Source organism: Hypanus sabinus, chromosome 28 (assembly GCF_030144855.1).
Source record: "Hypanus sabinus isolate sHypSab1 chromosome 28, sHypSab1.hap1, whole genome shotgun sequence".
NCBI lineage: Eukaryota > Metazoa > Chordata > Chondrichthyes > Myliobatiformes > Dasyatidae > Hypanus > Hypanus sabinus.
Genome location: NC_082733.1, coordinates 45,782,305 through 45,795,542, shown reverse-complemented (window position 1 = coordinate 45,795,542; position 13,238 = coordinate 45,782,305). Strand labels below are relative to the sequence as shown.

Here is a 13,238-nt window from a genome sequence, read left to right as displayed (position 1 = left end):
CCACACGTAGATTACCGCACTGACTGACAGGACCTACTGTCTTCCCAACTAACATTTTATTCTTAATGTGTTTATAGAATACTATAGGGTCCTTCATACCTTATTTACCGGGGACATCTTATGGCCCATTTTTGGGCTAACAAATTCCTTCTCGATTTTTCTCTGGAGCATCTGAGGTTGGCTATGGTCTAATAGAAGTATGTAGTATGAGACATAGATGGCCGATAATGAAGTCTTTTCCCTAAGGTGGAAATGTCAAATACTAACGGACATTACTTTAAGGTAACAGAGCGAGAGGATAATGCAGATCTATGACACAAGAGATGCTGGAAACCCAGAGTAACACACACAAAATGCTGGAGGAACTCAGCAGGTCAGGCAGTGTCTAGGGTCAGAGCAACGCACACAAAATGCAGGAGGAACTCAGCAGGTCAGGCAGTGTCTATGGTCAGAGCAACGCACACAAAATGCTGGAGGAACTCAGCAAGTCAGGCAGTGTCTAGGGTCAGAGCAACGCACACAAAATGCAGGAGGAACTCAGCAGGTCAGGCAGCATCTGTGGAAATAAATAAACATTTGACTTTTCAGCCCGAGACTCTTCATCAGGGTTGGAGAGGAAGTGGCGGGGGGGGGGGGGGGGGGGGGGATGTCAGAATGAAAGTTGTTTGGGTTTGGGAGTGAAGATCTATGAGGCAAGTTTGTCTTTAGCAGAGACCGATGGGTGCCAGGGGAGATGCTGGAAACAGATACGATTGAGAGTCATTCCCACAGGCAGGAATCGGAAGGATAAGGACCAAGTGGACACAGATGAGATGAGTTTAAATTGGAGAATGGTGGGTGGAAGGGCTGGAGTCTGTGCAGATGTTCAGACTGCAGGTGTCTGAGCACCACAAGGATGGACCTTCTACCACACGTCTACCTGAGTCTTGTAATCATGCCCCATACTCTCATTGCCCCATACACAGTTTTCTTCTCCATCTTTGCCTTTATTTTTGTATATTTCTTTCCTTTAACATTAATCAATAAATGCTAATAATCAGATACCTGGCCTGCATTGCAGCCGAGTCCTCCAATAACCTCAGAAAGTCATTGAGTAATACTGGATCCCTTAATAACCAATCCAGGCTGTTCAATAGTACCATCGATTCCCTTCAGTTATAAACTCCCTTCAGCAAGTGAGAGAGGGGGAGCTGGAACATAAATTCCGGAGTAAACACTTCTTTAGCAGGACTCGTGTTAAACAATGTTTCTCGAGCCATTGAGTCAAACGTTACTGATTTGAGATTACAAGGGTAGTTATACAGCAACACAAGACAGCCTGGGGGTTTGCCTGTAATAAACTAATGTTACACTGACTTGCTGGGATGAAGGAAAAACAGACAAGAGCAGGCAGACTTTGAGGCTGTACATTCCCAGTGTGACCAGGCTCTCAGAGCTGTGAGCTAGTGAACCAAAGCTGACCTAAAAAAAGTGTAATGTCCAAATCCATGGATGTAGCTGAGCCAGACCTTTAGTCTGAGCTCAAGGGTTAGCAACAACTGGCTGTGTGACCTCATACAGGGCCACTGAAGAGTGATTCATTACAGTGTGTGAGTGAAACTGTGTTTGTACAAGGATCTCCGCAAGTCCATCTGGGTGCTGCAGAAGTATTAAACACCCTGATAAAATACACTTACAGCGATATTGCTGAGACACTCTGAAAGCAAGGGAGCAACTTAAAGTTCAGCTAGAGTGCTGGTGTAGCTGGTACACAGACCATAAACACTGAATACACCATATAGCTCTTGAACTTAATCCCTGACTAATGTAGGCCAACACATCATATGCTTTCTTAACAACTCTATCAATTTGTATGGCAACTTTGATTGATTTACGCATGTGGACCCAAGATCTCTCAGTTCCTCCATTAACCCTGTATTCTGCCTTCAAGTTTGACCTTCCAAAGTGAATCACTTCATACTTTGCCAGATTGAACTCCATCTGTCACTTCTGCACCCTGAAAATGTGCCATTGTACCCTACACCATCCTTCTGCACTGTCCACAACTCAGCAACCTCATATCATTTGCAAACCTACTAACCTTTCACTCCCTCAAATAAGATTTTTTTAAACACAAAGAGCAGGGGTCCCAAAGCAGATTCCTGTAGAACACCAGTCACAAAATGCTCCATCTACTATAACCCTCTGCCTTCTGTGGGCAAGCCCATTCCATATTCACAGACACTCCCCATCTCTTTGACAAGATTTTTATCAGTATTTACAGATGCGACAATATGTTAATAAGACGCTTAAAAATGTAACCAAGGAAAGTACATGCTTGATAGAGCTCTTTAGAAAAGCATATAATTCAGATAATGGTAGTGTTACGAATGTACCACAGCTCTGAGGGGCCAAAGGGTGCGGGGTAGCCCCCTCCTTTGTGAGAATCGCAAGATCACTATTGAGTCAGTTCAGGAGACTCAGGAAATGAGAGAAAGACATGCAGAATCCACAAAGAGTTGGAACGTGTCCTGGCCTCCGAAAGGCGGGGCCATTGGTACCGGCTATAGTCTCTTGCAGACGGGATTGTGTATTGAATCCTGTACGATGCATCGAAGCCCCAGGCAACGAACCGAGGGGGAGGTTGGTGGAGGGATTGCATCACCCCAACCTGATTGACATCTGAGACCCTGTGAGTCAGGATAAAAGAGGGTCTGTGGGAACAGCCCCTCAGACGCACCAGGAGAAACACTAGCGATCCCATAATAGCGAAAGCCGGTGGGAAGGTCCCGTGCGTCCGTTTCCATTTGCCCCGGAATCGGTGTGCCTTTACCACGGAAGAACGGCTTTTAGCGAACAATGGGAAAATCAACTCCCAACGACTCTCGAAGGATTGACATCATAAAAGGAATGGGCAAGTTTTAACCCGTCTTTCTCTCCAACCAAAAAGCTGCAGCTTGAATGAACTAAAGTGACATTTATATTTCCATCGGACAATACATTATCCCCCTAGACAACGATAGAGCTATTTCTTATTGATTATTATTATACCCGCGCTTTTAGATTTAGTATTGACGACGTATATTATCTGTATGTTTGCATTGATATTATTTTTGTGTATTTTTATCAATAAATACTGTTAAAAATAGTACCATCAGACTTCAACGGACCTCCCTATCTTTGCTGGTAAGTGACCCAGTTACGGGGTACGTAACAGCAGTAGAATCCTTTCAAGCGTGTATAAGGATTTGTCAAATCTTAAAACACACTCGACTTCATATATTAAAACAAAATGGGAGAATGAAGGAGGGATAATTTTATCGGAGAAGAATGGACAATAATAGAGGTATCAATGGAAGTGTACCAGTTCACAGAAATGGAGGGAGTTTGGATGGAAAAACTTGATAAGATATTTTATTACACCCTCTCAGAAATCCCATTATGATAGTAACCTCCCTGTTTGCTGGAGAAATTGTGGAAATCAAAATGCAAATCATTATCATATTTTTTGGGACTGCCCTGCTATCATAGACTATTGGAGGGGGATACACAATGGCTCTACAAGACATCTTTAAATATGAAATACCCTTAGAGAGTAAGACCATATATTTTGGGTATATACCTCAAGAATGGTTGAAAAGAGATAAATATTTAATGAATATACTGCTGGTGCCTGGTAAAAAGACTCTTACTAGGAAATGGTTATCACAGGAGAGCCCAACTTTAAATGCATGGATGGAAATTACAATGGACATTTACAAAATGGAGAAGATAACAGCATCTGTTAATCATAAGCTTCAACAATTTGATGGTTTAACTACATAATGCCTCATAGGCCTGATTTTATTCCCACAAATCAATGAATCTGTTGTAAAAAAAAATCACTCCCTACTTGTATGTAGTTCTTTCCTTTGCTTGTTTTTTTCTTTCTACTCTTTTCTATAAGTGTATACCTCAGATAAATACTATGTGATTTGTGACATATATGATTTTATATATATGTACAATGTCTGAAGTGTCTTATGGAAATGTTTGTTTGATGATGAACTTCAATAAAAAAACAAATTACAAAAAAAAGGCCAGAGGAGTTCTCTGTACTGGCTATCTCCAAGTTCCTGCCAGTCACCAAGGTGCCTGCTTCCTGCAACCTGGGGTGACTACCTCCCTGTAGTTCTGATCTATCATCTCCTCAGTTTCCCATCGAACTGCAGTTCTTGAAGGCGCTGCTGCTCGCCGTGCAGAAATAGCTGATAGGGAGACTGGGGGTCTCCCAAAGTTCCCATATCCCACACAAAGAACATAATTCTGGGCCCATTGTCAGCGCGTTAGTACTTACTAACAGAAAGAGAAAAAAAACTTTCTGGAAACTTCGAGCTAGCGCCTGAGGGCCTTGCACTTCCCCTTACATTTCTCTTCCCAAAGAGGAATACATTGGATTTGTTGGGATAAAACTCTACCAGAAATTTCCAACTGCTCTATATCCTACTGAACCCTTTGAATTTTCATCGCGATCCACATCTCCACCAAATTTTGCGTCCAATACAGATGTATTAATCAGCCCTCCGTCCCTCCCCTCTCCCGTCACTCCCTCCATTCCGGAGCTGGCGGCAGTGCACACGGAGGGGGGAATGTCGGTGCTGTGGTCGCTCATTGCGTTCGTGTTGGCGGCAGCGGTGCTGTTGCGATGGCTGTGGCCGTGGGCATGGGTGGAGGTGCCACTGGTGTGGCGGGGCCTGGCCGCGGCCTTGCGGTTGAGCTGGTGGGCCCGGCGACGGCCGCCCACCACCCTGCTTGACCTGCTGGTGCAGCGGGCACGGCGCAGCCCGCATAAACCGTTTGTGCTGTTCGAGGGCCGGTCACTAAGCTACGGGCAGCTGGAGGCCGAGAGCAACCGCGTGGGGCAGGTGCTGCGGGATACCCTCCGCCCCGGGGACTGTGCCGCGCTGCTACTGCCTAATGGTCCGCTCTTCCTCGCCGCCTGGTTCGGCCTAGCTAAACTCGGTTGCGCCGCCGCTTTCCTCAATACCAACGTCCGCGGACAAGCCCTGATTCACTGCTTCAAGAGCAGCGGAGCTCGGACGCTCCTCACCTCTTCAGGTGAGTCTGTTTTCCACACCCCTCCCCCGGATAAATACTCTCACACCCCGGAGCCCCGTGCCCTGTTTACCACCGTAGGAATGTCTAGTCTCTTCCCACCCTCTCTACTCATCGGCACCCCGCACCCTGTTCACTGCCGCAGGATAAACCACTCTCCGGGACGCTACGTTGCTCGCCGCCGCACCTGGGGTCCCCATCCGGACCTCACTATCTAGTCAGGTTCCGGGACGTCCCCGGTTCATCATCGTGGTTGGGATGGTCACCCCCCACCCCCACCCCACCCCATACACACACCCTCTGTCGCAGATTCCTGGCGTCCGAGCGGCGTTATGGCTGCTGAAAAGTTTACCGATTTGTTTTAGTGAATTATCGAGAGTTTATGTGGCCGGAGAGCGGAACGTGATGGCTTGTCATTAACGGGAGTGTTTAGTTCGGACGGTCCGGGTGCTGAAGTTTTCAGCCGCTTCTGCCGTGACAGTCGTTTGGTTTGTGTATACTAGCACTACTTGGATTTCAAAGTGCAGATTAGTGACCACCGCCTTCTCTTGTCTGCAATTCAGCTACACAGTTTGAATGTTTTTGTGACGGTCGGGTTTTGCATTCAGTAGAAAGACTATGACTCTCCACCCTCTCACCTTCCACCAGACGTTCTGGATCTTTACTTGTGTAAGGTCACCTAATGTCTTCCTCAGTCTTTGTGTTGACACAACAGGTAAATCTGTCTATTCTTCTGTAGGGTCAGTGTGTTTCTCTGAAGCCCCAAACTCTCTTCTATTTGCAGTGTGTTTCCCACACCAGGTAAGTATCTTTGTTTAACTGCTGAACAATTACTCCTTAATTAAAGATCTCTTCCCTCCTCTGCTCATCTCTCTCCACTCATGTTCCTCTTAAAATATCTGTCCCTGGCTTTAGTAGTTGTTGCGAAGGTAGAGCAGGGGTTGTGGTGTATAAGAATTTTAATAAACCATCATGATAGACATTCAAAAAGTCAAGAGACATGGGATCTTGGCTGTGCTGATACAGAAGTGGCTTGGCCTTAGAAGGTAGAGGATGGTTGTAGATGGAGAGTATTTGGCCTGGGAGTTGATGACCAACGGTGTCTACAAGGATTTGTACTAGGACGCCTGCTCCTTGTGATTTTTAAAAACGAAGAAATGGAAGGGTGGTACGTTTGCAGAAGGTTGGTGTCATCAGGATGTAGAGATGGGCTGAGAAGAGGCAGATGGAGTTCAATCAGAAAAGTGTGAAGTGATTCAGTTTGGAAGTTCTAAGGTGAAGACAGAGCAGGAGGATAATGGCAGGGTTGTGAGTGGTGTGGAGGAGTGGATTAAAGCATGTCTCATGTCTTATGAGGAGAGGGTGAGTGAGCTTTTCTCTCTGGAGTGAAGGAGGATGTACAAGGTGATAAGAGACACAGACGGAGTAGATGGCCAGAGTGGAAGTGGCTCATACAAGGAGACAGAATTTTGAGGTGATTGAAGGAAAGTATAGGAGGGATGTTAGAGGTAGTTTTTTTTACACACAGGGTGGTGGATGTGTGGAACACCCTGCCAGGGGTGGTGGGAGAGGCAGATACATTAGGGACATTTAAGAGACTCCTCGATAGGCACATGAATGATAGAAAAATCAAGGGCTGTGTGGGACGGGAGGGTTAGATTGATCTTAAAGAAGGTTAAAATCTTGGCATCGTGGGGTGCAGGGCCTGTAGTATGTTATAGTGGTCTGCGGTCTATGTTCTGGGCAGAGCTGTGGATAGCTGTTGTGATCAATGACCAATATGTAAATTTTGTTGTTTTTTCATTAGTACCTTAAATGTGTGATTTACTTTTTTTAAAGTTTTAATTTAATATTATAAATTTTATAGCATAGGATGTGGTATTTGTTATGTCACACAAGATGACCAACAGGTTACGTGAGCTGAGTGAATGAAATCTGCTGGTTTATCATTTCTAGAATTATGGAGTTTAGTAGAGGATGTGATGCCAACTCTGAGAAGTGAGAAGGTGATGGTTTTCATTCTCGATGGAGAGTATACTGGAGAAGATGTGGAAAATCTGAAGGATAAAATACAGGCTGCATCAGATGAGCCACTGCCTGCATCCCTGAGGTCAGGGGTCACCTTCCAGAGTCCTTTCACCTACATCTTCACTTCCGGAACAACAGGTACGAAGTGGTGTATCCCAACAAGCTGTGTCTCTGTAATAAAATTCAGTTTCATTTCACTGTTGTATGTACATCAAAACACAAAGTGAAATGTGTCATTTATGTTAACAACCAAGGATGTGCTGGGAGCAGCCTTCAAATATCACCAGGTATACCAGCACCAACAGAGCGTGTCCACCGTGCTTGGAAGAACAGAACACAGCAAGTGACAAAGCAACAACAGCGAAAACAGACCTGTTCCTCCCTCTCACGCACTCCATACACAGTCCTCTCTCCCAGACACCAGTGGACTTGTGTATTCTCCATCTATTCACTGACATTTTCAACAGCGAAAGCAGACCTGTTCCTCCCTCTCACGCACTCCATACACAGTCCTCTCTCCCAGATACCAGTGGACTTGTGTATTCTCCATCTATTCACTGACATTTTCTTTTTTTTTGATTTATTTTTTTATTGAAGTTCATCATCAAACAAACATTTCCATAAGATGTATTTCAGACATTGTACATATATATATAATCATATATGTCACAAATCACATAGTATTTATCTGAGGTATACACTTATAGAAAAGAGTAGAAAGAAAAAACAAGCAAAAGGAAAGAACTACATACAAGTAGGGAGTGATTTTTTTTTACAACAGATTCATTGATTTGTGGGGATAAAATCAGGCCTTTGAGGCATTATGTAGTTAAACCATTTTTCCCCGTTTGAATCAAATTGTTGAAGCTTATGATTAACAGATGCTGTTATCTTCTCCATTTTGTAAATGTCCATTGTAATTTCCATCCATGCATTTAAAGTTGGGCTCTCCTGTGATAACCATTTCCTAGTAAGAGTCTTTTTACCAGCCACCAGCAGTATATTCATTAAATATTTATCTCTTTTCAACCATTCTTGAGGTATATACCCAAAATATATGGTCTTACTCTCTAAGGGTATTTCATATTTAAAGATGTCTTGTAGAGCATTGTGTATCCCCCTCCAATAGTCTATGATAGCAGGGCAGTCCCAAAAAATATGATAATGATTTGCATTTTGATTTCCACAATTTCTCCAGCAAACAGGGAGGTTACTATCATAATGGAATTTCTGAGAGGGTGTAATAAAATATCTTATCAAGTTTTTCCATCCAAACTCCCTCCATTTCTGTGAACTGGTACACTTCCATTGATACCTCTATTATTGTCCATTCTTCCTCCGATAAAATTATCCCTCCTTCATTCTCCCATTTTGTTTTAATATATGAAGTCGAATGTTTTAAGATTTGACAAATCCTTATACACGCTTGAAAGGATTCTACTGCTGTTACGTACCCCGTAACTGGGTCACTTACCAGCAAAGATAGGGAGGTCCGTTGAAGTCTGATGGTACTATTTTTAACAGTATTTATTGATAAAAATACACAAAAATAATATCAATGCAAACACACAGATAATATACGTCGTCAATACTAAATCTAAAAGCGCGGGTATAATAATAATCAATAAGAAATAGCTCTATCGTTGTCTAGGGGGATAATGTATTGTCCGATGGAAATATAAGTGTCACTTGAGTTCATTCAAGCTGCAGCTTTTTGGTTGGAGAGAAAGACGGGTTAAAACTTGCCCATTCCTTTTATGATGTCAATCCTTCGAGAGTCGTTGGGAGTTGATTTCCCCGTTATTAGCGAAAAACCGTTCTTCCGTGGTAAAGGCACACCGATTCCGGGGCAAATGGAAACGGACGCACGGGACCTTCCCACCGGCTTTCGCTATTACGGGATCGCTAGTGTTTCTCCTGGTGCGTCTGAAGGGGTTGTTCCCCAGACCCTCTTTTATCCTGACTCACAGGGTCTCAGATGTCAATCAGGTTGGGATGATGCAATCCCTCCACCAACCTCCCCCTCGGTTCATTGCCTGGGGCTTCGATGCATCGTACAGGATTCAATACACAATCCCGTCTGCAAGAGACAATAGCTGGTATCAATGGCCCCGCCTTTCGGAGGCCAGGACACGTTCCAACTCTTTGTGGATTCTGCATGTCTTTCTCTCATTTCCTGAGTCTCCTGAACTGACTCAATAGTGATCTTGCGATTCTCACAAAGGAGGGGGCTACCCCGCACCCTTTGGCCCCTCAGAGCTGTGGTACATTCGTAACACTACCATTATCTGAATTATATGCTTTTCTAAAGAGCTCTATCAAGCATGTACTTTCCTTGGTTACATTTTTAAGCGTCTTATTAACATATTGTCGCATCTGTAAACACTGAAAAAAAAATCTTGTTTTCTAGGAAGTGTTTCTCTTTAAACATTTCCAAACTGCTGTCCATTTTCACTGACATTTTCACTCAACAGCAAAACCAGACCTGTTCCTCCCTCTCACGCACTCCATACACAGTCCTCTCTCCCAGACTCCAGTGGACTTGTGTATTCTCCATCTGTTCACTGACATTTTCATCAGCAAAACCAGATCTGTTCCTCCCTCTCACCCACTTTTTTGAGGCTCTGAATATACTTACTTTAGCTCATTTTTCTCCATATTTATTTATCATGTATTTCATTGTACTGCTGCCATAAAGTTAACAAATTTCATGGCATATGTCACTAATATTAAACCTGATGCTGATGTCACTGATGTATTCTCCCTTGGTCTGGTTTGTGAAGGAGCAAGGCTCTGTGACTCTGCCTTAGTGTATGGTGATCTTTTTATACATTGGGTACCCTGGTTTTTAATGTCATGCTATAGTTGAAAGTTTATTTAGTGAGCTGATGGATTTGAATAAATCAGAGGTTGAGCTGTTGAGATTTGATTGTTCGTACCTGCTTTAAAGGTTTACCTAAAGCTGCCATCATCAACCATCTGCGGGCCCACCGAATGGTCAATTTCATCACCTCATGTGGGCTGTGCAGTAGTGATGTCCTGTACACTACCCTGCCTCTGTATCACAGCTCAGGCTCTGTGCTGGGGATCTGCAGCTGCATTAATGTCGGTAAGGAAATTAATTGCTCTCTGTAATCTCTTCTTACTGCCGCTCGCCTCCCCAGGTGGGAAGTACCCAGAAGGGGAAAGAGGAAATTAGCCCCCAGTTCTCCTCATGGGGTTTATATATTTGTAGCTGTATGTCCTCAGTGTCTGACACTATTACACAAACTGTCCAAAATGAACATAAAGATTTGTGTCCTGATAAGGGTCTTGGCCCAAAACATCGACTGTATGCTTTTCCATAGATGCTGCCTGGCCTGCTGAATTCCTTTAGCATTTTGTGTGCTGGAGATTTGAGATATGCTTTGAACGGGTAGGTCCTGAGTGTGCGAGGTACAGTGGGCAGAAGGTCACTCCCATCCTCTGAGCAGCAAGGGTAGAGCAGGAGCCTATGAAGCTGCTTTCTGCTGTATCTCCAAGGAAGGACTGAGCTTGCCCAGGTGGATTGGAGAGGGATACTGGCGGGGATGACAGTAGAGCAGAGATGGCTGAAGCTTCTGAGAATAGCTCACAAGATTGAGGATAGATATGTTCCGCAGAAGAAGTCGTTCTCAAATGGCAGGGGTAGATAACCATGTCTGACAAGGACTGCATAAAAGCCAAGGAAAGGGCATATAAGGTAGCAAAAGTAAGTGGGAAGTTGGATGATTGGGTAGCTTTTAAAATCCAACAAAAGACAACTATAAAAGACGTAAGAAGGGAAAATATTAACTATTAGGGCAAACTAGCCCATCATATAAAGTAGGGTACTAAGAGTTTTTTTCAGTTCCATAAAGAATAAAAGGAAGGTGAGAGTTGATATTGGACCACTGGAAAATGATGCTGGTGAGGTAGTAATGGGGGTCAAAGAAATGGCAGATGAACTTAATGGGTACTTTGTATCAGTCTTCAATATGGAAGATATTACTAGCGTGCCAGAGGTCCATGAGTGTCAGGGAACAGGAGTAGTGCCTTTGCTATTACAAAGAAAAAGTGTTAGGCAGCCTAAAGGTCTTAAGGTGCACAGGTCACCTGGACCAGATGGACTACATCCCGGAGTCCTGAGAGAGGTTGCTGAAGAGATAACGGATGCATTGGTCATGGTCTTTCAATGATCATTTGATTCTGGCATGGTCTCGGAGAACTGGAAGATTGCAAATGTCACTCCATGCTTTAAGAAGAGAGGAGGGCAAAAGAAAGGAAAGTATAGGCCAGCTAGTCTAACCTCGGTGGTTGGGAAAGTGTTGGAGTCTATTGTTAAGGATGAGGTTTCGGGATACTTAGAGACTAAAGATAAAATAAGTCAAAGTCAGCATGTTTTCTGTAAAGGGAAATCTTGCCTGACCAATCTGTTAGTTTTTTTCCAGGAAGTAACAAGCAGGGTGGACAAAGGAGAGGCAGTGGATGTCATTTACTTGGATTTTTAGAAGGCATTTGTTAAGGTGCCACACATGAGGCTGTTAACAAGATAAAATTCTATGACGTTACAGGAAAGATATTGGCATGGATAGAGGAATGGCTGATAGACAGGAGGCAGTGAGTGGGAATAAAGGAGGCCTTTTCTGGTTGGCTGCCAGTGACCAGCGGCGTTCCTCAGGGATCAGTATTGTGACCGCTACTTTTCACATTGTTTGTCAGTGATTCAGATAATGGAATTGATGGCTTTATGGCAAAGTTTGCAGATGATATGAAGATAGGTGGAGGGGTAGGTAGTGCTGAGGAAGCAATGCAATTGCAGCAGGACTTAGACAAATCGGAAGAATGGGCAAAAAAGTAGCGGATGGAATATATTGTTGGGAAATGTATGATAATGCGTTGCAGTTAAAGGAACAATAGTGCAGAATATTACCTAAATGGGGAGAAGTTTCAAACATCAGAGGTGCAGGGGGACTTAGGAGTCCTCGTGCAAGACTCCCAAAAGATTAATTTAAAGGTTGAGTCTGTGGTAAAGAAGGCAAATGCAATGTTGGCATTTATTTCAAGGGGAATAGAATATAAAAACAAGGAGGTAATGTTGAAGCTTTATAAGACACTAGTCAGGCTGCACTTGGAGTATTGTCAACAGTTTTGGTCCCCTTATCTCAGAAAGGAAGTGTTGTCATTGGAGAGAGTCCAGAGGAGGTTCATGAAGATGATTCTGGGAATTAAGGGGTTTACATATGAGAAGCGTTTGGCAGTTTTGGGCCTGTACTCACTAGAATTTGGAAGAATGCATGGGGATTTTATTGAAACCTACCAGATGTTGAAAGGACTAGATAGGGTGGATGTGGAGAGGATGTTTCCTGTGGAGGGGGTATCCAGAACTAGAGGGCACAGCCTCAAAATTGAGGGGTGACCTTTTAGAACGGAGGTAAGGAGGAATTTTTTTAGCCAGAGAGTGGTGAATCTGTGGAATACTTTGCCACAGACTGCGGCGGAGGGCAAGTCCATGGGTATATTTAAAGCGGAAGTTGATCATTTCCTGATTGGTTAGGGCGTCGGGATATGGTGAGAAGGCAGGTGTGTGGGGTTAAGTGGGACCTGGGATCAGCCTTGATGGAATGACAGAGCAGACTTGATGGGCTGAATGGCCTAATTCTGCTCCTATGTCTTCTGGTCGTATGGACTCCAGTTGCCTGGGTATCCTCTCCCGCTGCTGTCTGAGCCACAGATGAGTGGAAGCCAGAAGTGGTGCAGAAGGAGCTAGAAAACCTCCAGCTTTTCCCCTGGTGGGGTCTTAATGCCCGAGAACATAGGAGAGGACAATTTTGACTAGATTAACTTTATTTGTCACACGTACATCGAAACATCCAGTGAAACAACCAGCATGGTCTGATGACGTGCCGGGGCAGCCCACCAGTGTCACCATGCTTCTGGTGCCAACATAGCATGGCCACAACTCACCAACCCTAACCCGTAAGATTTTGGAAAGTGGAAAGAAACCGGAGATCTCGGAGGGAATCCATGTAGTCACAGGGAAAACATACAAGCACCTCACAGACAACAGCGGATAGTGAACACTGATTGCCGGTACTTGGGTGGATGTGCATGATCAAGGACAATGTAGAGGGAAGAAT

General features: G+C 44.2%; 1 protein-coding gene across 1 annotated transcript in view; it reads left to right on the top strand.

The window, feature by feature from the left end:
* Window positions 1-4,559: 4,559 nt before the first annotated feature.
* Window positions 4,560-13,238, top strand: part of LOC132382678 (long-chain fatty acid transport protein 2-like) — a 48,180-nt gene continuing 39,501 nt past the window's right edge. Inside the window, exons 1-3 of the mRNA XM_059953139.1 lie at window positions 4,560-5,076; window positions 7,030-7,239; window positions 10,052-10,210. Coding sequence (XP_059809122.1) covers window positions 4,608-5,076; window positions 7,030-7,239; window positions 10,052-10,210 — 838 coding nt within the window. The 5' untranslated portion in view covers window positions 4,560-4,607. The remainder of the gene's footprint in view (window positions 5,077-7,029; window positions 7,240-10,051; window positions 10,211-13,238) is intronic.